Source organism: Leopardus geoffroyi, chromosome E1 (assembly GCF_018350155.1).
Source record: "Leopardus geoffroyi isolate Oge1 chromosome E1, O.geoffroyi_Oge1_pat1.0, whole genome shotgun sequence".
NCBI classification, from domain to species: Eukaryota; Metazoa; Chordata; class Mammalia; order Carnivora; family Felidae; genus Leopardus; species Leopardus geoffroyi.
The window spans coordinates 17,197,718-17,225,381 of record NC_059330.1 but is presented as its reverse complement, the minus strand read 5'-3'; the positions used below and the strand labels follow the sequence as shown (position 1 = coordinate 17,225,381).

General features: G+C 35.9%; 1 protein-coding gene across 2 annotated transcripts in view; it reads left to right on the top strand.

Moving 5' to 3' along the window:
* TAOK1 (TAO kinase 1) overlaps nt 1-27,664 on the top strand; it is a 146,467-nt gene that overhangs the window by 105,189 nt on the left and 13,614 nt on the right. For both annotated transcript variants that reach the window (XM_045487827.1, XM_045487828.1), the window contains 9 exons: nt 2,554-2,721; nt 4,428-4,631; nt 6,750-6,884; nt 8,927-9,163; nt 11,558-11,686; nt 13,824-14,027; nt 16,332-16,571; nt 20,687-20,899; nt 22,817-22,999. In XM_045487827.1, coding sequence (XP_045343783.1) covers nt 2,554-2,721; nt 4,428-4,631; nt 6,750-6,884; nt 8,927-9,163; nt 11,558-11,686; nt 13,824-14,027; nt 16,332-16,571; nt 20,687-20,899; nt 22,817-22,999 — 1,713 coding nt within the window. The remainder of the gene's footprint in view (nt 1-2,553; nt 2,722-4,427; nt 4,632-6,749; nt 6,885-8,926; nt 9,164-11,557; nt 11,687-13,823; nt 14,028-16,331; nt 16,572-20,686; nt 20,900-22,816; nt 23,000-27,664) is intronic.

Here is a 27,664-nt window from a genome sequence, read left to right as displayed (position 1 = left end):
AGTAAGTTCATTCATAGTCTCAGAAATGAAAGCCTAGGTAAATAGGTATTTATAATAGTAACAAAAGGCTTAGTATAGCTAGAAATTGTTAGTGATAAATAAGCAAGATTTAACATTTATTTATTTTTGGGAGAAAGAGAGCATGAGTGGGAGAGGGGCAGAGAGAGAGGGAGACACAGAATTGGAAGCAGGCTCTAGGCTCTGAGCCATCAGCACAGAGCCCGACGCGGGGCTCGAACCCACGAGCAGTGAGATCATAACCTGAACTGAAGTTGCATGCCCAACCGACTGAGCCACCCAGGTGCCCCTAAATAAGCAAGGTTTATATGTAGAAAACTATTAAACTTAGAAATTTAAGATTTATTCTTTTTGGATAAGAAGACTGAATATTGTAAATCATGATACCTTAACCTTTCTAAGTCTCAGGAAAAAGAATCTGACTGTCTTCTTATACTATAGGCAAAGAAGTGATTTGGTGATGATAACCCAACCCATGAGATGAGACCTGGATATTTGGTGGTTAGATCCCAAGTCTGCATACAGTATTCATTTTGCTAGTTCATAGCATGTATTGGCACAGCCTTACTGAAAATGATAGGAATTATCTATTTGGCACTTTCCCTTTGGTCTAATTATATTTCTGTTATATTTCTAATTATATTCTGTTATATTTCTAATTATATTTCTGTTACAGTTCATCATAAAAAGAGCTAATAGTGTCCGACTTCAGCCAGGTCACGATCTCGCGGTCCGTGAGTTCGAGCCCCACGTCAGGCTCTGGGCTGATGGCTCAGAGCCTGGAGCCTGTTTCCGATTCTGTGTCTCCCTCTCTCTCTGCCCCTCCCCCGTTCATGCTCTGTCTCTCTCTGTCCCAAAAATAAATAAACGTTGGAAAAAAAAAAAAGAGCTAATAGAAAAAAATTTTAATGTATGAAGCTATCTCAGAATTAAAAATCTATAGGCCTCGTGTTTATGAGTTTGAAATAACAATACTTACGACAGTGAAAGTAGAATAAAATATCATATAATTAAAATTCTTTACAGAAGCTTTTTCCTCTTCTGGGGATGGTGTCTTTAGGCATTCAGAATGGTCCAGCATTTGACATACTGTCATAGGCTGTCCTACATACAATATAGGTTCTAACAAAACTAGGCTGTCCTGAACCCCTGGTAATAGAATCTTCTTTATACAAAGAAGGGTAGGAAAGCACCAAAATCCCCATGTGGTGTGTGCCCAGACTGACTTTGAGGAGTTTATGCTGTGACACTTACAGTTCTTATGAGATTATCTAAAACGAAAAATACATCAGCAGGGCCTATGGTGTGCTCTATGTGTTTGGGACAGGATCAAGTGTGCTCTCCTGTTGAGCAGAAAATCATTAAAGTGTTGAAGGCATAAGCACAGAATCAGAAAGCTAAATAAAAAAATGAAGTTTTTTGAGTAATAAAAAAATCAAAAGGCAAAAAAAATTCTTTAAAGAAGAAATGCTTTTGAACTAACAAAGGTAAAAAGTATTACAAGAATTCAAGGACATTTCACAGAACTCAAGGCAAAAGGTGTCTTTCTGCAGTCTGTATGCTGTGTTTCTTTTTTTTTTTTTTTTAATTTTTTTTTTAACGTTTATTTATTTTTGAGACAGAGAGAGACAGAGCATGAACGGGGGAGGGGCAGAGAGAGAGGGAGACAAAGAATCCGAAGCAGGCTCCAGGCTCTGGGCCATCAGCCCAGAGCCCGATGCGGGGCTCGAACTCACGGACCGTGAGATCGTGACCTGAGCTGAAGTCGGACGCTTAACCGACTGAGCCACCCAGGCGCCCCTGTATGCTGTGTTTCTATAAATCAAAATTTATACATAGAAAATTTCTGAAGAAATATATCAAAATGTAACAGTGATAATGATAGAATTGTTCTTTGTACTTTTCTGTATTTGATAAGGTTAAATTTATTAAATGTTAGTGGTAAAAATCACTATACAATGGCTTTTAATCAACTGCTAGTGTTTTATGGAGTGTTGTTTATACAGCATATAAAGAAACTCATACTATCCAAGTTTATGTTACTATAAAATCACTTTTGATTTTAACCATAATTTACCATAAAATCATTTCTGTTGAAACCTAATACAGCTCAGAACTATACATGCCTTTTCTATGAAATCGGTTCTAAGAATATGTAAACCTTTTTTAGCCTTTATTTAGGGCTCTGTTGAACTTAATTCTTAGTGTTTAATTGGACTTTTGTTTATTTCAACTCTGCATTTTCATATCATGTTTCTATTAAATGCACAGAGGTAGTTAAGTATGCATAGAGACAGTGTGTGTGCGTGTGTGTGTGTGTGTGTGTGTGTGTGTGTGTGTGTGTGTGTGTGTAGAAGACAATTTCATAAATTAAGAAGCCAAAAATGTAGTAGAATTAGATAGCTATAGATTATATGCATTATCTATTATGATTAATTACGATAGTAACTACTGTTTGAGAAAGGGGTACATTTGTACGCATTAAAAATATATATATAAATTTCAACCTGACTTTCACCTTCTGCTTTTATCCAGCACATGTTTGTTCTTCGGGAGCGCCCTGAAACAGTGTTAATAGATCTCATTCAAAGGACAAAGGATGCAGTAAGAGAGCTGGACAATCTGCAGTATCGAAAGATGAAGAAACTCCTTTTCCAGGAGGCACATAACGGACCAGCAGTAGAAGCACAGGAAGAAGAAGAGGTAATAACTTAGAAATGACTCAAATATTGAGCCCTCTTTATTGGCTTCTTTCCTTATGCACCTAGTCTTGCCATGAATGTTTTATATTAGTGGTTCCCAGATTGTGTTTTCTTAATATTGGTCCTGTAAGATCCCAGGAGGGAAAAAAGGTTTTGCATTCTTTAAACCTAACCCCTTCGTAGTACACAATGACTTGATAAAGCTCTGCAAAGTCTTTTATTAAAGAAACTTATTCAACTTTAATTTAGACTCCATCAAATTTTTTGGCTACTGAACCCTGTTTTGCCTTATTACCTGATTCCATGGGACATGCTTTTGGAAGTATTTGAAATTATAGACTCTAGAAATTGACAGTACTCATTCAGAAGTCGTTAGAATTACAAAGCATTGTGCTCTGTCACCAGGGATACTTGAATCAGAAGTTCTATATAATTTCATTCCATCTGCACAGTTCTAAAGTACCAATTTTACAGATGAGTAAAGCAAAGCTCGGTGGTTAATTCCTCATAGGTTCATATGGGTTCAAATTCACGTATCTCTCACTCTCAAGGCCAAGTTCTTTCCATGTTGCCTTTTGTAGGGTATGGAAATATAAATTTGCAATAGAAATGTTACAGAACTTCCTCACAAGGAAAGCTACATATTTGTGGAGCTATCTTTTTTTACTCTAAATATTTTCATTTTTCTTTGTTCCTGTCAGAATTTGTTGATTCTTTTTTACTACTTTTCAGAGAGATCAGTTTGCATTCTGAAACCAGGAGCAATAGTTACTTACTTTACTTTTTCTTTTTTAATAGTGCTACATAATTAATGAACTAGAAAATACAAGACTTTCTTAGGCAGTCTTCCAGATGCCTCAGTTTTGGTGTTGTTCATTTTGTTTTTTAGTTCATACAGTGATCACTAGAAGATTATTTTGAGCTTTTTTACATATCTGAAATATTTGAGTAAAGTTGTAAAATTAATAAAATTCTAATGTAGTTAAATCTATAACAGCATCTCTTTTAGGCTGGGGATATATATATACATGTGTGTGTGTGTGTGTGTGTGTGTGTGTGTATAATCATATGTCTGTGTTAAATTTTGCGTATCTTACAGAATTTTGGTGCCCAGATAACATGGCTTGCCTGGTTACTTCATAAAACATTCTTACGAATGTGATTAAGTGTATAGGTAATACATAATTTTTAATTTACAAAAAATAGATGGGAATTAATACTAAATTGATGAAAGAAGGATAGGCTAGATAATATATTCTGAGGAAGGAAAATATACTTAAAAGGCTTCCTTAAAAAATAACTAAAAGGGGTTATTTATAAAATTAAAAATAATTGGTGCGTATTTTAAGTATGGGAGTTATTGAGAAATGAGCAAAATTTTCTCTATACCCCATGAGATGTGTGGTAGAAATAGATTTCAAAAGTGACAAATTAGAGAAAATGCTACACTGTGGAAATAACCCATAAATGATTAACTGAATTTTTGACATGGTTGGGCTTTTTGTTATTTAGGTGTTGGTCATTTTTATTTTGTTTGTTTTTCAGCTGCTAAACTTCCTTCCTGGTCTTGGCAAATACAGGGAATTTCTCACAATAGACCTCTAACTTTCTTTCTTAAAGATTGTGTGCCAAGCACTGTGATAAGTGATTATAAGTAGCAATTCAAAAGAGATAAAGATACTTGAACCTAATGCTTTTTTCCCTTAGGAACAAGATCATGGTGTTGGCCGGACAGGAACAGTGAATAGTGTTGGAAGTAATCAGTCTATTCCCAGTATGTCCATCAGTGCCAGTAGCCAAAGTAGTAGTGTTAACAGTCTTCCAGATGCCTCAGATGACAAGAGTGAGCTAGATATGATGGAGGGAGACCACACAGTGATGTCTAATAGTTCTGTCATCCATTTAAAACCTGTGAGTATTTGGGTTTCAGTGAAAAAAAATTTCAGCTTTGGTAAATAATTTTCTTTATCTGATTAGTTTAATACGGAGCTTGTCTTGGATGTTTCAGAACTTTGGAACATTTTTCGGTAACTTATTTTAAAGTGACATTAGGCTTGTTAATTCCCAGTATAATATCTGCATTTGGGAACCTATTGTTTTGAGAATACAAAAAGAATATTTTAAAAATCTTAGAAGAAAGACATATATAGAAACACTAGGTAATATATAATTTGAAGTTAGTTTCATGAAAAATAAAGTATTTAAAATATTTACAAATAGTAAGTATACACTTGAAAGTCATGATAATGGTTGTCTTTGGGGAGTAGGAAAAAGGATTGCAATGGGTAATGATCAAAAGTGACTTGCATTGTCTGTAATGTTTACATCTTTAAAATAAAGATGTGGTTCATATATACAATGGAATACTACTTGGCAGTGAGAAATACTACTTGGCAATGTTGCCATTTGCAGCAATGTGGATGGAACTGGAGGGTATTATGCTAAGTGAAATAAGTCAGTCAGAGAAAGACAGATAACCATGTTTTCACTCATATGTGGGATTTGAGAAACTTAGCAGAAGACCATGGGGGAAGGGAAGGAGAAAACAATAGTTTCAAACAGAGAGGAAGGCAAACCATAAGAGACTTAAATACAGAGAACAAACTAAGGCTTGAAGGAGGGGGCAGGGCGGGGGGAATGGGTGATGGGCATTGAGAAGGGCATTTGTTGAGATGAGCACTGGGTGTTGTATGTAAGCGATGAATCATGGGAACCTACTCCTGAAACCAAGAGCACATTGTATATACTGTATGGTTAGCTAACTTGACAATAAATTATATTTAGAAAAAAAGGAAATATGATTTTTGCTACATTATTCTTCATACTTTTGAGTGCAAAATTTTTAATTTTCTTGAAAACATTTGAAAGTCAGGTAACTTGTTTTTAGTAATAGGAATACTTCCTTTTTAACTTCACAACTTATAGTATTACCTAGAAGCTTATTAGGCACAAGAACTAAAAGGTAGAACTAACCCAAGTATTCATCAACAGATGAATACATAAATAAACCATGGTATATACATACAATGGAATATTATTCGGCTATAAAGAAGAATGAAATTCTGATATATGCTACAACACAAGTAAACCTTGAAATGTTAACACTAAGGGGTATTAAGCCAGATGCAAAAGGAAATATTGCATAATTCCACTTACATAAAATATCTAGAATAAGCAAATTCGTAGAGACACAACGTAGATTAGTGGTTACCAGGGACTTGAGTGGAGGATAAAATGGAGAGTTTTTGTTAATAGATACAATTTCCATTTGGGGTGATGGAAAAGTTTTGGAAATGGTGGTAGTTGTGTAACATTGAGAATATAATTATTGCCACTGAATTGTACATCTAAACATGGTTAAAATGGCAAATTTTATATATATTTTACTACACTCACACAAATAGTGCTTAGGAATGATTTAGTTGAGTGGTGGTATTATTCAGGACAAACCCATGTTTAATTTTTGCATCCTTAGGCAGTAGAATCAGCAGTAAAATAAGATTATTCCCACAATTAGTTGGTTGCTACTTAATTTACTTCCTCTTCAGTTAATGAACTAAGCTATATATAAGGAAAGACATCATTTCTTAAAATATTTACAGTTACTTTTTGATTACTTACTTTGGACAGAAGGCAGAAGTATTATAAAAGTATTTTTAAGATATATTATTGTTTTCAAAAAAAAAGATATATTATTGTTTTCAAAACCCAAGACCTTAGAGTAATTAATTTTTGACTGCTGTTTAAAATTATTAAACCTTTTCCATTTTATATATAATAATTAGGATATAAATCTAACCTCATATATTTCCTTATCCTAAATCTGTGTGCTGTTTCATACACTTAGGGAATAATGTTTCCTGATTCTAATTATATTGAAAATAAAATGTCAGCATTCTCAATTTTTGTTTTTACTTTTTAAAATTATTTCTTTAAGATAAATTGATCACGTGGTCTCTAAATTTTCTTGAAAGTTCAAGTGAACTGTATTTGTTCACCTCAAATAGTATTGTCTCCTTCTTTGCTTAGGAGGAAGAAAATTACAGAGAAGAGGGAGATCCTAGAACAAGAGCATCAGATCCACAATCTCCACCTCAAGTGTCTCGTCATAAATCACACTATCGTAATCGGGAACACTTTGCTACTATACGGACAGCATCACTGGTATGTTCTTCCCTTGAATTAGAAATACATTTCTCAGGGACGCCTGGGTGGCTCAGCAGGTTAAGCATCCAACTCTTGGTTTTGGCTCAGGTCTTGATCTCACGGTTCATGAGATCAAGCTCCACGTTGGGCTCTGCACTGACAGCAAGGAGCCTGCTAGGGATTCTCTCTCATCCTCTCTCTCTATGCCCCTCCCCTGTTCATGCTTGCATGCTTGCTCTCTCTCAAAATAAATAAATATTTTTTAAGAAGAAATACATTTTTCATTTTGGATTGTGGCACCTATACTCAGGTCATGACTATGTCTTACTTTTTGTATCTGAGGATTATTTTATAAAATACCCATTCAACATTTAAGTGCCTTTTATAAGATACTATATAGAATACTCTGAGAGACATTAAACTAGTAATGTCTTCACGGTGTACAGAAATAACTAATATATTAGAATATATCAAATGCTTAAGAGGGCTAGAAGGTACTAAATAGGAATTCAGATTATTTTTGATTTGTGGCATAAAGGAAGTATTTATAAAAGAAATTGTTTGAGATTTTAATAATTAGTTGGTTTTAGGCACAGAGAGGAAGAAAAAGTTATTTCTACAATATAAGAATTAACAGTAAGGAAATAACCTAGGCTAACCAAAATGGGGGAATGTTTGCGAAATGGCAAGTAATTCAGTTTGATGTATTCAAAATATAGTTCTGATTTCCCAAATAACAATAAAAAGTGGATTATGGGGGTGCCTGACTGGCTCAGTTGGTTAAGTGTCCCAACTCTTGATTTTGGCTCAGGTCATGATCACAAGGTCCGTGAGCTTGACCTCTTCATTGGGCTCTGCACTGACAGTGTGGAGACTGCTTGGAATTCTCTCCCTCCTCTGCCCTGTCTTTCTCTCTCTCAAAATAAATAAATGAACTTAAAAAAACTTAAAAAAAGGATCATATATCAACAAGGATGTTGTTGTAGTGGGGTGCTTATTACCCTTATCAGTCAGATTAAGTAGGACCAAAACATGATAAAGGATACACTGGATAAAAAGAAATTACATTAAGATATCATATGAAAAGTAGGCTGTTAGAAAATATGACAGGAAGTAAAAAAAGATGTATCTGAGGAAAAAAGTTATCTGAGTTATCAGCTACATAAGCAGACTTTATAAATCCCATGCAGTGGCCCATGAATCTGTATGACATGTGGGGTCAAGAATGCTATCACCCACACTGGGTGTAGAGATTACTTACAAATAAAGAAAATTTTTAAAAATGATTAATTTTATACTATGAATTTTTAGCTCAATTTAAAAATCCAATTTATACATTTTTTTCTTTATAATCAGTACCTTTTGTATCCTGTCCAGGAAATATTTGTTTACCCAAGTAATGATGGTAGTCCCATGTTTTCTTTTGCTTTATGATTATGAGTTTTATGTTTAGGTCACATGATTCTTTTCAAAGTAATTTTTGCATATGGAATGATATATGAGCCAAGGTTTATTTCTTTATTTTTTATACAAATAACCAGTTGTTTCAGCAGGATTTTTTTTTTTTAGAAAGTGTGATCTAGGGAGGGGCAGAGAGAGTGAGAATCCTAAACCGGCTCTGTGCCCAGCACGGAGTCTAACTCAGGGATCGATCTCCCAAACTGAACCGTGCAATCATGACTTAAGCCGAAATCAAGAGTCTGAAGCTTAACTGACTGAGCCTCCCAGGTGCCCCTCAGCAGGATTTGTTAAAAAACACTTTCCTTTTTTAATTAACTTGACTCCTTGGTAGAAAATCCAATTAACTATGTGTGGCTCTGTTTCTGGATTTTATTCTGTTCCTTTGGTCTATTCAGCCTGTCCTTATACCAGTACCACACTGTTTTGGTTGCTGAAGTGTATGTCTTCCAATTTTTGTATGCTCCTCAAGATTGTTTTGGCTAAATGGGATCTTTTACATTAATTGCCTGCTTAGTTAACAGCAGAGTGGTCTTAAAATGCTTTTGAAAGAAATGTGTTGCTTTATTTTATTCTTTTTTCTCTATTGTTTGTATGTCTAGGTTACAAGGCAAATGCAAGAACATGAGCAGGACTCTGAGCTTAGAGAGCAGATGTCTGGCTATAAGAGAATGAGGCGGCAACATCAAAAGCAACTGATGACTCTGGAAAATAAGCTAAAGGCTGAGATGGATGAACATCGCCTCAGATTAGACAAGGATCTTGAAACTCAGCGTAACAATTTTGCTGCAGAGATGGAGAAACTTATCAAAAAACATCAGGCTGCTATGGAAAAAGAGGTGACTGATTCAGTATTATTAATTTGTGACCATCCCAGAATTAACCAAGATAACATTTTGATATTAGAGTATCTTTTCCTCAGAACCAAACAAACCAATTGGAGAAAGGGAGGGACATTTATATAACATGTATAGTATGAATTAGTGTGTCTGGGAACCAGTAGACATGGGATTGTTTCCTGATACTTGATAGGTTTATAGTGTCACGGTGGGTAAATCATTCAACCTTTCTGGCCCTCAGGTACTCTGGTTATCTGAAGAGTTTGATAAATCACCTATCAATAAGGTGGTTCAGGTCTCAAAAAAATCATTCATGATTCTCTTCCTTGTGTATTTTTTGGAAATCTTCCTTAAATTTATACCAGCATTTTTATATCAGACAATAATTAAAGATTAAGAGATTCAGATTAAGGTTTAGCCCATTTGTTTATTTACAAATAAATGTCATTCTACTATATGATAAAAGTACATTTTTTAGTATTAATGTTTTGTGAAACCTTTTCTTCTAAAGGTTTTTGTTGTCCCATCAGTTTCATTTTATGTTGATAGTCAAATTTGTCAAGTACAATGTAAGCTTCTCAGTAAATTCACAGAATACCTTCAGATATGTTTGACTAGTCCACATTGAGGCATTATTTATCATAGCTACCCTATTCACCCTTCTTCTCCCTCAAAAAGAACCACTATCTCTTTATCGTAATGGCTTATAATATAAATTTATTAATTTACATATTAATAAATATTTATCAAAGTAAATATTTGATTTTGAAATAATTTGGTGAAAGAAAACTATCCTATTGGGCGTTGGGTAGTATTTTCAATAGCTTAGGAAGAGGTAGATTCTAACATACTTAGGAAAGCAATTTATGAAACAGGATGTAGAATATGATTACAAATTTGTTTTAAAAATACATATGCTTAGGGGCGCCTGGGTGGCGCAGTCGGTTAAGCGTCCGACTTCAGCCAGGTCGCGATCTCGCAGTCCGTGAGTTCGAGCCCCGCGTCGGGCTCTGGGCTGATGGCTCAGAGCCTGGAGCCTGTTTCCGATTCTGTGTCTCCCTCTCTCTCTGCCCCTCCCCCGTTCATGCTCTGTCTCTCTCTGTCCCAAAAATAAATAAACGTTGGAAAAAAAAAAAAAAATTTAAAAATACATATGCTTAGAAAAAATTAGGAATATCTCTGGGTGCTAAAATCATGGAAGATTTTCCTTCTTTGTGTTTTTCTGTACTTCATAAATGTTCTGCAATGTTTATGCATTGCATATATAATCAGAAATAAGGTGTGCATATCAGTCATTAGAGCGTGCAACTCTTGTTATAAGTTGTAAGTTTGAACCCCATGTTGGGTGTAGAGATCACTTACAAATAAAATCTTTAAAAAAAAGAAAGATAACAATATGATGCATATATCTGATATTTAATATTTTCATATTATTTAATATATAAATAAAAGGTCAGGGTTTAACTTGAAGAAGTCAACCAACATAAGAAGTCATGATTTTTGGTCACACAAAGTCACACATTTGTAGATAAGTGATATATAAATGTGTGTTTGTTTTGTTTTACTGGGGGGAGAACACACTCCTGTTAAATGGGGGGGAAAGGTATAAACATTAATCAACATTTTATTTATTTTTATTTTATTTTTATTTTAGAGAAAGCATGTGAGCAGGGGAGAGGGGAGGTGGGGGGGAGAGACAGAGAGAGAGAGAGAGAGAGAGAGAGAGAGAGAGAGAATCTTAAGTAGGTTCCATGCTCAGCACAGAGCTTGCCATGGGGCTCCATCCCATGACCCTGGGATCATGACCTGAGCCAAAATCAAAAAGTTGGATACTCAACCAATTGAGCCATCCAGGCGCCCCAAAGATCATCTTAAAGACAGGTTCCATTTTATTGGTTCTCTGAAATTCAAATATGGATGCTGAGTAACAATTATGAATAATTTGGTGGGGAGGATGCCTGGGTGGCTCACTCAGTTAAGTGTCTGACTCTTAATTTCGGCTCAGGTCATGATCTCATGGTTAGTGAAATTAAACCCCATTTGGGGCTCTGTGCTGAGCATAGAGTCTGCTTGGGATTTCTCCTCTTTCTCTTGCCCCTTCTTCATTTGTGTGCATTTTCTCTCTCTCTTTCTCTCTCAATCTCTCTCTCTCTCTCTCTCTCTCTCTCTCTCTCTCTCTCAAATAAATAAACTTTAAAAAATTAATTTGTTGGGTATTCTCATTTTGGTAATACTTAATGCTGATTTTCTACACTTGATCTCAGCCAAAAGGCCGAGAAGCAATGTTGATTTTCTATTTTTGGTTGAAAATTACCTCCTTGGTAATGTCTTATTAAACTGTTGCTTTGAATGTATCAACTTAACTAATTTGATCCATTTTCTAAATTTCTATAGGCTAAAGTGATGGCCAATGAGGAGAAAAAATTTCAGCAACATATTCAGGCTCAACAGAAGAAAGAACTAAATAGTTTTTTGGAGTCCCAGAAAAGAGAATATAAACTTCGAAAGGAACAGCTTAAGGAGGTACTTATTTTATAAACATTTTCAAGCCAGTTGTCTGCTTACTGATTGTATGTGATGTTGATCAACTCATAGAGCCACTAAGATAAAATTTTTTTTTTGTTTTTTGTCACCATAAAATGTATATCAGTTTGAATGAAGACATTGATTATAATCAATTACTCTTCAGTGGATTGAGATTCTCAGTTGAGTAGGGTCTAAATAGAATCGTCTCCTGCCAACAGAAGTTATTTTATTTATAATAGCTTTTGTAAGCACTTATTAAGTAACTGAATGATTAGAAATAAAAATATGTGAGCTGTGAAACAAAAAGCCGCACATTTCTTTCTGTATAACAGGAGTCAAACTCTATACTAGAACATTGGGTTTGAAAAGATTATAAATAGGATTCCCAATTGTAAATAAATATCCAACAGCATGCAGTTTCCCAGTGCAGTAAGAGTTGAATGTTAATGGATATATTAGTTTAAATAATCTTTTAGGTGTATAACTTGTGTATGTATGCCTCTGTGTGTGTGTGTGTGTGTGTGTGTGTGTGTGTGTGTGTGTGTGTGTGTTCATTTGGAATAGTGATTCTCAGTGTAGAGGAAGGGACATACTAGAGTTTTGGTGGGGAAGTTTCCTGGCAGAAGATTTTGAGAAAGACACCCTTGGGTATAATATGGCCCGTATTCTCCTTGTCTCTTTCTATTCTGTGTGTGTATATATGTCCTCTTTGGAGAACTACTAATTTATGTGTTTGTTTTTATGTGTTTGAATGTCTTGTGAACTAAAGTTAGAAAGAATTGGTCTCTTTCTTTCTTGAATAACAGGGGAAGGACCATAAGGTTAGTAGTCTCTGAAAAATCAACTTACACTTAGGAATGATGGCTGATTTGTATTCTCTGCAATATTGATGTTTTTTTAGGTTGAAAATATGCTAGTATTAAATCCTAGGGTTTGTCTCATTGAGTGTATCATGAATGTTCTCATCTTGCCCAATATAAATGCAATTTCATTTAGATAGTTTCTAAGATGATATTTAAAATGCTATAGAGGGACACTTGGGTGGCTCAGTCGGTTAAGTGTTCTGACTCTTGATTTCAGCTCAGGTCATGATCTCACTGTTCATGAGTTCAAGCCCTGCATCAGGCTCTGTACTGACAGTGCGGAGCCTGCCTGGGATTCTCCCTTTCTTTCCCTCTTTCTCTCTGCCCCACTCCCTCACGTGCACAAGTGTGTTCTTTCTGTCTCTCAAAAATAAATAAATTTTAAAAATAAATACAGTGCTGTAAAAAAGCCTTGGTTTTTATTTGTTTAGTGGTATTATAATGCCAAATATTAAATACCACTCATAAAGAATGTCTCTGGTCTCCCCTGGTTTTGTTGATTTTCCATTTAATTTCCAAGTCTTTTATATTGAGTACATCCGTAATCTTGCCAAAAGCTTGATATTTAGAATGTCAAAAACCAACTGAGACATAACTGTATTGTAGCCCTAACTTTAATTTACATTTGATTTTCCCCTGAAAGCACCACCTTCTGTCTATTCTTGGGATGGATTTAAAGAAAGATATGTTTTACTTCATTTACCAATTATTATGTACTTTTGAGTCATCATACTTGTAGTTATGCAAAACCAAAAGGTATGCATGTTTTCTAATGTATTTTTCTCTTTTCCTGTCCTAATTCACCGGTAACTCAAGAAAAAGGAAACTATTTACCTAACTCCTTAAGGTCATTGCCCTATTTGAGCATTAGAGAGAACACAAATTCAGTACTTTTATTTAAATTTACCAGCTACCAAATATTACATTAACTACTTTCATGTAGTTAATTTTTATGTTTTTTTCTTTCTTTCTTTCTTTCTTTCTTTCTTTCTTTCTTTCTTTCTTTCTTTCTTAATTTGTTTCTTAAAAACAAATTTTTTAATATTTGTTTATTTTTGGGAGAGTGCATGTGAGGGAGGGGCAGAGAGAGAGGAGGACAGGATCCAAAATGGGTTCTGCTCACAGGCTGACAGCAGCAAGCCCAATGTGGGGCCTCAAACTCACAAACCACTAGATCGTGACCTGAGCCGAAGTCGGATGCTCAACTGACTGAGCCACCCAGCTACCCCAATTTTTATGTATTTTGAACTGAGTTGTTTTTTTGTTGCCAGGAACTGAATGAAAACCAGAGCACCCCAAAAAAGGAAAAACAAGAATGGCTTTCAAAGCAGAAGGAGAATATACAACATTTCCAAGCAGAGGAAGAGGCTAATCTTCTTCGACGACAGAGGCAATACCTAGAGCTGGAGTGCCGTCGCTTCAAGCGAAGAATGTTACTTGGACGCCATAACTTGGAGCAGGACCTTGTCAGGGAGGTATGTTTGAATGATATGAAATCAGAAATAAGTCCCATCATATCTCATTTATAAGGCCTTTGCACTCATTAATTCTCTCTGCCTAAATCCTTCTTCCCCAGATACCCAATCTATATAGCTAGCTCTCTCTCCTCTCCCTTCTTTAAATGTTCTTCTTTGTACTTTTTTCTCTTACACATACACTTTTTGGGGGAAGTCTCTCTTCCCAACTAGAATGGAAATTATGTGAAGTCATAGGTTTTGTACAGGTCTTTGTATCCCTAGTGTCTGGCCCATAGTAGGCATTCAATAAATATTTATTAAATAAATAATATTTATTATTTATCCATGAATGAAGTATTAATTTTTAAATATGAGAAAATTAATTGGATGATTTATGCCTTTTGATCTGAAATGAGTGCCATGAATTGTGTGTTACCACTTAGCACATTGTTACAATCATACATTTATTAACTGGTCAAGTGTAGAAACTCTTATCAAAATGAAAACAATTTTCTTTCTTATCAGGGATAACTGTGAACATAGATAAATTTATTTCCAAGATGGCTTAAAATAAGCTTCAAGTATAGCATAACTGTTCAAATTTAGTAATAATTAAAGAAATTGAAATTAAAACAGTTGCATCAATTAGATAAGAACAATTAAAAAGACTGGTAACATGGGGAAATGGACAGTATTGGTAAGTATAAAGTATAAACTGATACTGCCCTTTTGGAGTATAATTCAGCAATAGGTTTTAAAATTTAATACGCATCTATATTTTTACCAAATCTACTTCTGGGACTGTATCCTAAAGAAATAATAACATTGGGCGCCTGGGTGGCTCAGTCGGTTAAGCGTCTGACTTCGGCTCAGGTCATGATCTCATGGTTTGCGAGTTCGAGCCCCACATCAGGCTCTGTGCTGGCAGCTGGAGCCTGGAACCTGCTTCAAATTCTGTGTCTTCCTCTCTCCCTGCTCCTCCACTGCTCATGCTCTGTCTCTCTCTCTGTCTCTCAATAATAAATAAACGTTAAAAAAAATTTTTTTTTAAAGAAACAGTAACATGGTTATATGATGTATCTGTCATGCCATGGATATTTATTGAAAATTTGTTTAAAGCAGAAAAATGGAAAAATTAGGAATTGCAAAGCAGTAGCTTACTATTGAAACTTAAATTAAAAAAAAATTTTTTTAATGTTTATTTATTTTTGAAAGAGAGACGGAACGTGAGTGGGAGAGGGGCAGAGAGAGAGGGAGACACAGAATCTGAAGCAGGCTCCAGGCTCTGAGCTGTCAGCACAGAGCCTGATGGCGGGGCTCTAACTCATGAGCCGTGAGATCATGACTTGAGCCGAAGTTGGACACTTAACCAACTGAGCCACCCAGGCACCCCTTACCATTGAAACTTAAAAAAAAAAGATCTTTATGTACTGATCTGGTTAAGATGTATGTCCATTATATTTTTAGGTGAAGAAAGCACATTACAGGCCTATAATGTATATTGGTAATCAGTTTTAAAACTGTAGGTTTTGTATAACAGATGTGTCATGATAAGCATGGGGGGATATTTCGGAAACATTTGCACCAAACTGTTGGCTTCTGGAGAAAGGGCAAAGGAGGCAAGTTTCACTTCTACACTTCTACAGTGTGTGTGGGTGTGGGTGTGTCTGTTGTATGTGATACACTTGTTCCTTTTATTCTGAAAAAAATTTATTGAGCATGATGTGCTAGGTATTATTCTGAGAACTTCGCATTTATGAACTTGTTTCATCCTCGCATTAAATCTACGAAATTGCTATATTATCTTCATTTGAGAAGTGATGAAGCTGAAGCCAAGAGTTTAAATAACTAACCCAAAGACTTACTGCTCATCAGTAGCAGAGCTATGATTTAAAATACAGGCAGCCTAGCTCTACAGTCCATGTTTTTAACCACTACACTACATTGGGTATACTGCATGTAATAGACTTGAATAGCATACTCTGAAAAAATACACTGGATGACTTGTGAACCCTCTTCAAATATAAAACTAGGAAACAATAAAGAAAGGAAAGAGGGGAGGACATTAAACCTCTTGAGATAGATTTGGTACCTTTTAAACTCACTGCATGAAGTAGTGTTAATGAATAGTAAATGAACAGTGTATGGAAATGTGCTAATTGTTTATTTACTACAGCAAATATTATAAAACTCTAATACGATGCAGCCATTATTATATCAGAGGATTACATCTATTTCTTGGTTATTCTGTTTCTTAGGATTTTTTTTTCCAGGCATCATACAGCAGTAAATTATACTTTTGCTTTTTGTGTTGTGGATTAGGAGTTAAATAAAAGGCAGACTCAAAAGGACTTAGAGCATGCCATGCTACTGCGACAACATGAATCCATGCAAGAACTGGAGTTCCGTCACCTCAACACAATTCAGAAGATGCGCTGTGAATTGATCAGATTGCAGCATCAGACTGAGCTCACAAACCAGCTGGAATATAACAAGCGAAGAGAACGAGAACTAAGGCGAAAGCATGTCATGGAGGTTCGACAACAGCCTAAGAGTCTGAAGGTACCCCTTTAACCTAAGCTTCTTGATAAAGGGGGAAAAGAGATAAAATGCATCCATGTAAACCGTAAAAGTCTAAGAGGTCTGGCATAAAGAATTTGAATAAACTTTTTTCTTTTCATTTTAAGAATGTTTGGTTAGTTTTAATGTGGAGTGTCCATAGCTATAGACTTTTTGCTTATGTATTTTTCAGCAGCGTACCAAAACTTTTGACTGTGGGAAGTACCATAAACATGAATCAAAATTCTTATTTTAAATGCACCCAAAATGTGCAATGCTAATATTACAGTCTACATGTCAACATGGTAACCTGTTGTCTTCTCACTGTTGTCCCAAGTCATACAGTTTTGGAATCTTATTTCCTCTAAATATGATTTGTTTCCAGAAAAGGCACTAAGTTCTTAATCAGCACAAAAGCAATGAATGAAAACTGCTTTTTTATCCCCTTTCCCTTCATTATCTATACTTACCGTAAGAGGAACAAGGGAATCATCACAGTGTTACCCCCAGTCTGCTTGCTTTCTTTCTTTGCTTGGTAGTGTAGGTAAAAACCATGGCATAGGTAGTTGGAGGTATAATATTTTTTTTAATTGGCACATCAGGGTAAAGCAAATTGTTATATGCCTCCCTCTCCAAAATAAGGAAAAACAAGTGTTGGTGATATATAATACAAAGGACTTTAAATTTTGTATTTATTTTGAATACAGGAACTCATTCATATAATATGAAATTCAAAATATACCAAAGTATATTATAAAGATTTCCCCCTCTCTGCCTCTCCAGCCAGCTGATCTAGCCCTGAATCAACCAGAGTTAACAATTCTAGGATGTTTTCAAATTTTATAACTTGTAATAAATACTTGAAGGAATATAATCAATCACATTAATCTTAATGAGCAAAAACAAAACCATCTACTACATAAGCTGTTGTCTATAGTAGTACCTCAGTTAATTTTATTTACATCCATTAAGGCCTACATCCCACAGTATTTCCTTTTTAAACTTTACCCTGACCCCTTTTATTGGATAATTTAACTATAGAACTGTTCTTTGTCTTACCTGAGTAACTGTCCTGGAGTGAAGTGCAGTTCATTCACAGAGGTAATCTATGTTAAAATCTATACCCAATCATAACTCTGATTCCCACCCAACTCCATTCTAATAGGCTGTCTTGAATGAGATATAGAAGCAGAATTAAAGTGTTTTACCCTTTCCTTGTGAAGGATAAAATTTCACTTTGCTATGTCTTCAAAATAACTAACATCAATTAAAGAGTAGCTTGTGTTGACTACCCATATAACCTTCATTAGTCATTGCTTAGAAAAACTGGAATTCATAATGATTTTTCAGCTTTGTTTTGTCTTTGTAATGAAGACCTTTGTCTACAGAACAATTTCCCACCAAAAGATTTTTAAAACATGTCTGTAAAATTAGTTACCGTTTTATTTATTTATTTTTAAATGTTTATTTATTTTTGAGAGAGAGAGACAGAGAGCAAGCAAGGGACGGGCAGAGAGAGACAGGGAGACACAGAATCCAAAACAGGCTCCAGGCTCTGCGATGCGTGGGGCTGGAACTCATGAGCCACGAGATTATGACCGGAGCCAAAGTCGGATACCCAACCGACTGAGCCACCCAGGCAGGCACCCCAGTTATCATTTTAAAGTCAGCAGTACCCAAAAGTAAACCAAACTGAAAGCTTGTGAGTTTTCTATAGTCATACCATAAATCTGATATGACTGCATTTCGTTGAGACTTGGAATAGGTAGTTGTTTGATATTTAACCCTTCCTTTCTGTTTCCTCTTGTTGGAGCCTTTTCAGTTTGAAAGCTTATAAACACTAGATTTGATTTTTACAGATACTGTACAAAAAGTGAGGAAAAAGTAGTATTTCATAGTCATGGACTTTGAATAGAAAGCCTCAGAGTTAACAGACTTGTGTGCAAGCAGGGGAGGGGCAGAGAGAGAGAGGGAAAGAGAGAATCCCGAGCAGGCTCCACACTCAGCGTAGAGCCCGATGTGGGGCTCAGTCTCATAACCGAGAGATCATGACCGGAGTCGAAATCCAGAGTTGGACACTTAACTGACTGAGCCATCCAGGCATCCCTAGAATGATTCCTTTAATGACCAGTGAGCTCAAGATTTTCCATAAAAGAAATCATTCTGTTACATTAGTAGGGAAGAAAATCACGATACTTTCTTAGTTATATTTATCTATCTACTTGCTCAATTTGAACAAAACAGACTAGATTTTAACACTAAGTCATTCCAATTTTATTTGACTAAATCGTAACAGTTGTCTCTTTCAGCTTTCTTCAAGACTTTAATGGGGACTAGGGGGACTTTAGTTTGAACACTTACGTAAGTTGGAGTTGGGGTACCATTTCTGTAAAATGGATTGGGTAAACACTTAATTGCCTACTCGGCTGTTTCTTCATCTGTCATCCAGATGATAGTGTTAAATGATTAGAAACAACTGTAACTATGTTCTAGTTTTCATTTGAGTTTAGTATTGAGGGATACAGTTTATTCTTGGTTATAAGTATTAGTATTATTCATGTGAAAAAATTTTCAAGTTCTTTTTTCTTATTAGGCTAATATAGAATGATAATTTTCTTGATATAATATTTTAAAAATAAAAACTTTTAAAAGAACGAATGTTATACAGAGACAGGAGAGAATGTCTAAATTGTATTGTTTGATTCCTAGCTAAGTTGGAAGAATTTTGTTAACCAAGGACAGCATTTAAGTGTGGTACTACCAAGCATAGAGTTTTGCTTGGTCTCTACTAAGCAAGAGTTTTGCTTTCTAGCTGGACAATTCTTGACCCTTCACAGAATAAAGTATATGACTATGACATAGTGCCTCAGTTGGTGTGAAATATGGAAAAGGTCTGTTTGAGGTTGTAGTATTACAAGGGGTGGTGAATAGTTCCTTGACAAGTGTTTTACTTTGATGTAATACGTGCATTTGTTGCACACTGAATCAACCAATCAATATCTAGCAGTATTTATATTTAGGTAAAATAATTTCAAGTGTAGTTTCTGCCTTAGTGTAGTAAATGAATATATTCTCATTTACAGGCTTACTCAGTATACTTTACAGAATTATATCTCATCTTGTTAAATCTTATTAAAACCTGAGTTCAGTGATTAGCAGAAACTAAAGCCAAAACTCTCTGTCTCGGAGCTCAATTATTTTATCTCAGAAATATGTATGTAGCTCATGGCTCTTATCACTCCAAGAAAGGATGTCCTCTCCCTTGCCCCATGACTTTATTTTTTTTTAATTATTTTTAAAATTTTTAAATTTTATTTAAATCCAAATTAGTTAACATATAGTGTAATAATGACTTCAGGAGTAGAATTTAGTGATTCGTCACTTACATATAACACCTAGTGCTCATCCCAACAAGCGCTTTCCTTAATGCCCATCACCCATTTGGCCCAGCCCCCCCCCCAACACCTCATCCCATAACTTTTGTTTGACCTTTAAAAGGTTAGTTAACTTGACTGACTTTCAAGTTTTTGCTAAGGATGTTTCTACCTAGTTTATTTCCTTAAGGAAAAGAATTGTATGAAGCAATATTAGTCTGTTACTAATACCCTGCTTTTGTGGAATCTGTCATACACTATGTAGTTAGAGTTGAGGTTGTTATTAAAAGAAATTGAAGCAAAGTGTTTCAGATATGGAAGAGAGTAAATATGCTTATTTTCTGCCTCAGAGATTTGATAAAATATTATCTGGCCAATAAAATACTTTGCTACATGTAATCAATGAGAAGAAATTTGATTTTCTGTCATTAATATATACCATAATCAAAGCTAATTTTAATACCTGCTCATCACTAAATTTACTAACAAAATAATGACTATTGCTTGAAGTCCTGTGATAAATGAGGTTCTTGATATTTTAATGTTTTAAATTAGAGCTTTTGTTATAAAAATGCATAGAATCCAGTGGTTTGACCCAATAGCTAAGTGTAAAAGTACCTGCAACGTTACGATCTGACCTTTTTGTTTTCTCCCTTTCTCCTAGTAGCCTTTCTTTTAATGAAAACCTAAGGTATACCAAATGCCAAATGTTAAAAATATATGCATCTATTTTTTTCTTCCCAGTCTAAAGAACTCCAAATAAAAAAGCAGTTTCAGGATACCTGTAAAATCCAAACCAGACAGTACAAAGCATTAAGAAATCACCTACTGGAGACTACACCAAAGAGTGAGCACAAAGCTGTTCTGAAACGGCTCAAGGAGGAGCAGACCCGGAAGTTAGCCATCTTGGCTGAGCAGTATGACCACAGCATTAATGAAATGCTCTCCACACAAGCTGTGAGTTTGTTTTATTTAGACAAAATAAATTTAGTGCTCCTTTCTTTCTACCAGCAATGAAATCCCAGCAATTAAAATACTAGTTAGAAATGATACTTCTCCTGCAGCTTGGGAAATAATGGTGATGGTCCATATTCTTCCTTCTCTGAGCATTGCTTGGAAGTATGCATGATGTATGCAGAATTCTTATTGATACATTCAGACACGAAGTTTTATTTATTTATTTATTTTTAAAATCTTTCCAGGGAGGGGTGCCTGGGTGGCTCAGTCAGTTAAGTGTCTGACTTCGGCCTGGGTCATGATCTTACCATTCCTGTTCCTGAGTTCAAGCCCCGCATCAGGCTCTGTGCTGACCTGAGTTCAAGCCCTGCTTTGGCTCTGTGCTGACAGCTCAGAGCCTGGAGCCTGTTTCAGATCCTTTGTCTTCCTATCTCTCTGCTTCTCCCCTATTCATGCTCTGTGTGTGTCTCTCTCAAAAATAAACAAACATTAAGGGGGTGCCTGGGTGGCTCAGTCAGTTGGGCGTCTGACTTCGGCTCAGGTCATGGTCTCACGGTTCATCAGTTTAGGCCCCGCATCGGGCTCTGTGCTGACAGCTCAGGAGCCTGGAGCCTGCTTCAGATTCTCTCTGCCCCTCCCCAGCTCATTGTCTGTCTGTCTGTCTCTCTCTCTCAAAAATAGATAAACATTTTTTAAAAAATTTTTTAATTAAAGTCTTCCCAGAGAAGTTTCTCTTTTTTTAAATTTTATTTTGAGAGAGTCAAAGAGAGAGTACATATGTGCATGCGCATGAAGACACACACACACACACACACGCACGCACGCACACGCGCAAGTTGGGGAGGGGCCGAGAGAGAATCCCAAGAAGGCTCTGAGATGTCAGCAGATCCACCCCCCTCAGAACTGGAACTAAGGAACTGTGAGATCATAACCTGAGCTGAAATCAAGAGTCAGAGGCTTAACCAGCTGAGCCACCCAGGTGCCCCAGACATAAAATTTTTTTGTTTTGTTTTTTAAGTTTATTATTTATTTTGAGAGAAAGCACAATCATGAGTGGAGAAGGAGCAGAGAGAGAGAGAGAGAGAGAGAAAGAGAATCCCAAGCAGGCTCTGCGCTATGGGCACAGATGCTGATTTGGGGCTCAAACTCACAACCCGTGAGTTCATGACCTGAGCCAAAGTCAAGAGTTGGATGCTCTATTGACTGAGCAACCCAGGTGCCCCTAGACACTAAGTTTTAAACAAGCTCTCTGCCAGTGCCTCTTAGCACATGCCTGTTGAGGCTTATCCAAAAAGCATATCAAGATTGGAACAGCAGCTTTGTTAGGTAGTGGGCAAAAAGTAGTACTATATTTGGAACCTAAATGGTAACATTTGAATAGAAATGTAAAATATTTTCTATATAAGTTTTATAAACATGTTTTTTTGGTATTTTAGAGTCTGTAGGCCAGGAAGCAAAATTGAGGATATTATGTGGATACTTATATAGCTATTTAAAATGTAACTACTTCAAATGTAAGAACCATTCTTAACTAGTGGAGTATATAAAAAAATGAAAACAAAAAAACCCAGCTGCTGCCCAGATTTGGCCAGTAAGCTGTTTGCTGGTCCCTATGCTGTAGTTATTTTCATTGGAGAGAAAACATTCAGAGTCATACATATTACCTGATCAGATTCTAGATTTTTCTTAAGAAAAATATGGTTATTTAGCCATCTTCCAAAGAGCTGATGATAGCTTTATCTTCCTAAAGATAAAGGTTACTAGACCTTCCTTTTTCAGAGATGTTCATTCCACGACATGAGAGAGAACAATTGTATATCCTACAAAAGAGTAGTCTGCTTTCACACCTCCTCTTTTCCATAGGTCAGGAATAGAGAGCTCACAGTTGGATATATTTGTTTTCCTTCTCTCTTTCAGCTACGTTTGGATGAAGCACAGGAAGCAGAATGCCAGGTTTTAAAGATGCAGCTGCAGCAGGAACTGGAGCTATTGAATGCATATCAGAGCAAAATCAAGATGCAAGCTGAGGCACAACATGATCGGGAGCTTCGAGAGCTTGAACAGAGGGTCTCCCTCCGCAGGGCACTCTTAGAACAAAAGGTATAAGTAATATGAGGAAGGTAATTGTGCTAGTGTTTGCTTTTAGCAAAAGCATTTTATACATATTTTTCATATTGACAGAGGTGGCATTGGATTGTTTTCATAATACCATATTTCCTTAATTCTAGTTTTGGTAGCATTTTGCTTTTTCTTTAAAATTATTGATTTGGGTGCTTGGATGGCTCAGTTGGTTAAGTGTCTGACTCTCAGTTTTGGCTAAGGTCATGATCTCAGGGTTTGGAGTTCGAGCCCTGCGTTGGGCTCTGCTCTGAAAGCATGGAGCCTGCTTGGGATTTCTGTCTCTCTGCCCCTCCGTGGTTTGCTCTCTCTCTCTCTCTCAAAAAATAAACACTTAAAAATTAAAAATAAATAAAATTATTGATCCAATAATTAACCTTATAATTATTGAGTTCTGAACATCAAGGAAATATAATTAGGTAGTAATTGCTAGAAAACGGAATATGGGGTTCTGTGAAGACAGTTGAATCGGGAGAGAGTAGTTCTGGCTCCGTGTTCCTCACTTCTTTTGTGTACCTTCTCTCGTTAAGGAGATTGGGGGTGAAAAAGGAGATTGGAGAAAAACTTGGATAGTGAAGAAACAGAACATTAGTAATTGCCTGGGAGAAGCAGGAATGAAGCATTGGGAATATATACTTATACATCTTGGGCCTGTAACTATACAGATTGGTGGAAGATTATTAGAGGGCAGGAGGTAAAACCAGTTCCACACAGGTGAAAAATCAGGCTGAAAATGTTGACTTCTAGATGTATCTTCACTTACTTATTTTTTACTTACTCTTTGTCAGATATATTAAAGAACAGAACTATAATCTCCAAATTCATTTCATCCTTTAAGGTAGTAGAGCTGTGTGTGAGTATTATGTATGTTTTAGGGAAAGGGTGATGGGCAGAATTTTGAGAGGAGAAGTATTTGTTTTTAGATGTATAGTTAACCCTTAACGCAGGGGTTAGGGGTTGTGACAACCCATGCAGTTGAAAATTTGTGTATAACTTTTCTTACACATTATAAAATTGACCAGAAGCTTTACCGATAACATAGTCGATTAACACATATTTTGTATGTTATATGTATTATATACTGTATTCTTACAGTAAAGTAAGCTAGAGAAAATAAAATACATATTTTTTTAATGTTAATTTTGAGAGAGCGCAAGTGGGGGAAGGGCAGAGAGAGAGGAGACAATGGATCCGAAATGGGCTCTGTGCTGACAGCAGTAAGCCCGAGGTGGGCTTGAACTCATGAACCAGTGTGAGATCATGACCTGAGCCAAAGTCGGAAACTCAACCACCTGAGAGCCACCCAGGTGCCCCGAGAAAAAAAAATATTATTGAGAAAATACATTTACAGTACTGTACTATATTTACTGAAAAAAACCCACATGTAAGAGGATCCATGTCATCCAAACTTGTGTTGTTTAAGGGGCAACTGTAGTAGAATATCAGTTGTATCTAGGATTCAGAGCTATGTTCAAGAATTCCTGGGCCATAAGCTCCCAACAGCTGGTATAGTCTTAGGTCCACTGTAAGTGAATACGTTTCTAATGGTCTTGCCTAATGAAAGTTGTCATTGTTTCTGGATAAAAATACAATGCCTTCTTATATTAAAAAATAATAGTCTCAAAAAATCCACTAAGATGTTACTATTTCCCTGGGGCAGCTGTCTTTATTGCTGGCTTCTTTGAGAGGTATTTGCTTCTATAAATTATCTCAGTTATGTTTCTCACTCAAGATGAGAAACATAGAACACATATAAAATTTGAGAAGAATCTAGTTTGGGGATAAGCAGGTGGCTCTGTTCGTTAAGTGTCTAACTCTGGATTTTTGCTCGGGTCATGATCTCACAGTTTGTGGGTTTGAGCCCCACATCAAGCTCTGCTCTGGATTCTCTCTCTCACCTCTCTCTGCCCCTCCCTGCTTGCGCTTTCTTTCTCTCTCAAATAAATAAACTTTAAAAGAAAAAAGAAAAATCTAGTTTGTACTATGTACAGATTTCATAAATATGATTCCAATTTGAATATTTAAAATTCACTGTAAAGTTCTGTCTCTTATGCTTCAAAATTATCACTAAAAGGAAAACTTCTATAGTATTGTAGAAATAGTGTTGTGAGAGAAATATAGGTACTATTATAATATATTTGTATTTTTATAGCTCCACCTAGTGGTTGAGAGTTAAACAGTGCTAATTAGTATCTTACTTAGGTACAGTCTTATTTCAATATATGAACCAAAGTTTACATGTTCTGCAAAGCCTGGTGTAAAACTGTACCCACTGGTAAAGACGCAGTGGTACTCTCCTACTGCGTAGGAGTACTGCTCCTACTGTGTAGGGGGACTGTTAGTCCATTTTGAAAAGCAATTTGGATGTATATGTTGAGCTTTAGAATTGTTAAGTATTTAATATTTTAAGAATTTAGCCTAAGGAAAAGAAATCCAAACTATAGGGGGGAATATGCATAAAAATTATCACTATAACATACTTTATAATGGTTTAAAACACCTAACCATCTAGGTTACTGGAAGGATGGGGGCTCAGGCAGGGGTGGAGGATGGATTAAATGGGTGACGGGGATTAAGGATGGCACATGTTGTGATAAATCACTAAATCCTACATCTAAAACTAATACACTGTATGTTAACTAATTGGAATTTAAATAAAAACATAGGAAAAAAAAATAAAACACTTAACCATCTGAAATAGAGATATAATTAAGTAATTATGACCAAGCCAATGAAATTTTCTTACTCAGCCATTTAAATGATGGCTACAAAGATAGTATTAATATGGGGAAATGCTTATGATATGTTGAATGAAATAAAAATGACAAATTATACTTAAAGTGAATTGAAAGAATGCTAGTAGTGGCAATATTAATACAGAGATTTGAGTGATTCTTCTTTTTTTTATTATTTGAGAGAGAGTGCCCGCAAGCGAGTGGGGGAGGGACAGAGAGAGAAAAGAGATAGAAAATCCCAACCAAGCAGGCTCAGCACTGTCAGTGCAGAGCCCGATGAGGGCTCGAACCCACCAACCGTGAGGTCATGACCTGAGCCGAAATCAAGAGTCAGACACTAAACCAGCTGAGCCACCCAGGTGCCCCAATTGGTTGGTTTTTTTTATTTTTAAAATATTAACTTTGGGGGCGCCTGGGTGGCTCAGTCGGTTAAGCGTCTGGCTTCGGCTCAGGTCATGATCTCGCAGTCTGTGAGTTCAGGTCCCACGTCGGGCTCTGTGCTGACAGCTCAGAGCCTGGAGCCTGCTTCAGATTCTGTGTCCCCCTCTCTCTCTGCCCCTCCCCCACTCATGCTCTGTCTCTCTCTGTCTCAGAAATAAATAAATGTTAAAAAAAAAAAATTTAAAAAAAAAAAATAAATAAAATATTAACTTTGATAATGGAAAGTGCTTATGATAATTTAGTATTAATAATAAAAGAACAATAGGGTGATAAATAGTGCTTTGAGTTGCTGCTTGCTTTTTAGGGCTAATGTTTACATTTCAAGTGAAGTGCATGACTATAAAGTAGTTGGGTCATTTGGCAACTACCAAGTCCATGTACCTTCTCTACAAAAACTTTGAAAATTTTTAACAGCTATTTTTCTGCACTTTGTACCTACTGGTTGTACAGATAAGAAACAGTCATCTGAAAATAGAGGTGAAATCAGAGTTGTTCATAGATGAATAACAATTCTCTTTGAAGATTGCTTTCAGCCTCCAAATGAACCAAAAATTGTTCCTTTAGGTTGTTGAGACACCAACAATGTAAACTGCACTTGACTCACATGAGGTCTTATTACAACTTTTCTTGCTCTTCCTTTACATAAACAGCAAGATAACATAACTATAAATGTTAAATTCCATGTGAATTTTATACATGCATGAAAAGTGGCAGTGTCTCTGAAGTATAAATGGGCTTTTTTATTATCATTGAATTTTCTTTCAGTATTTCACAGCATCAACAACATGGTTGGTAGGTGTTTTTTTTGTTTGTTTTGTTGTTGTTATTGTTGTTTTTGTTTTTATAATTTTTTGAGGGGGAGGGCAGAAGGAGAGGGAGAATCTTAAGCAGGCTTCACGCCCAGTGCAGAGCCAGACGTGGGGCTCGATCTCATGACTGTGAGATCATGACCTGAGTGGAAACCAAGAGTTGGATGTTCAACCGACTGAGCCACCCAGGCACCCCTCAGTATGTCACAGCACCAACAACATGGTTAGTAGTTTTTAAGTAAGAATCGACAATTGGAATATTTTATAGGACCTTTCTTTGTGGAACATAAAAATAATCACATTTAATTTCAAAGGAGATGGGTTGGAAGAGCCTCTCAAAAGTCTTAATTATGGTAATTCTTATCTACCCAGTGAAACCACCTTTCTAATTTTCAGAAATAACTAACATCTTTTAAAAGAAATGGGAATTAATATAGCCCATCACAAATCTTAGTTTTCATTTTTATCTTGTTGAAAAATGTTCTGAGTTTAAGTGACAAAACTAATCAAAATTAAAACTGTGCTTACTAGATAAAAGGTTGAGAAACATTACTGTGTAAAATATATATGTATATATGTATCTGGTTGCTGTACCCCAACCAGACACATAGATACGTATATATTTTTAAGTAGGCTTCACACCCAGCACAGAGCCCAGTGTG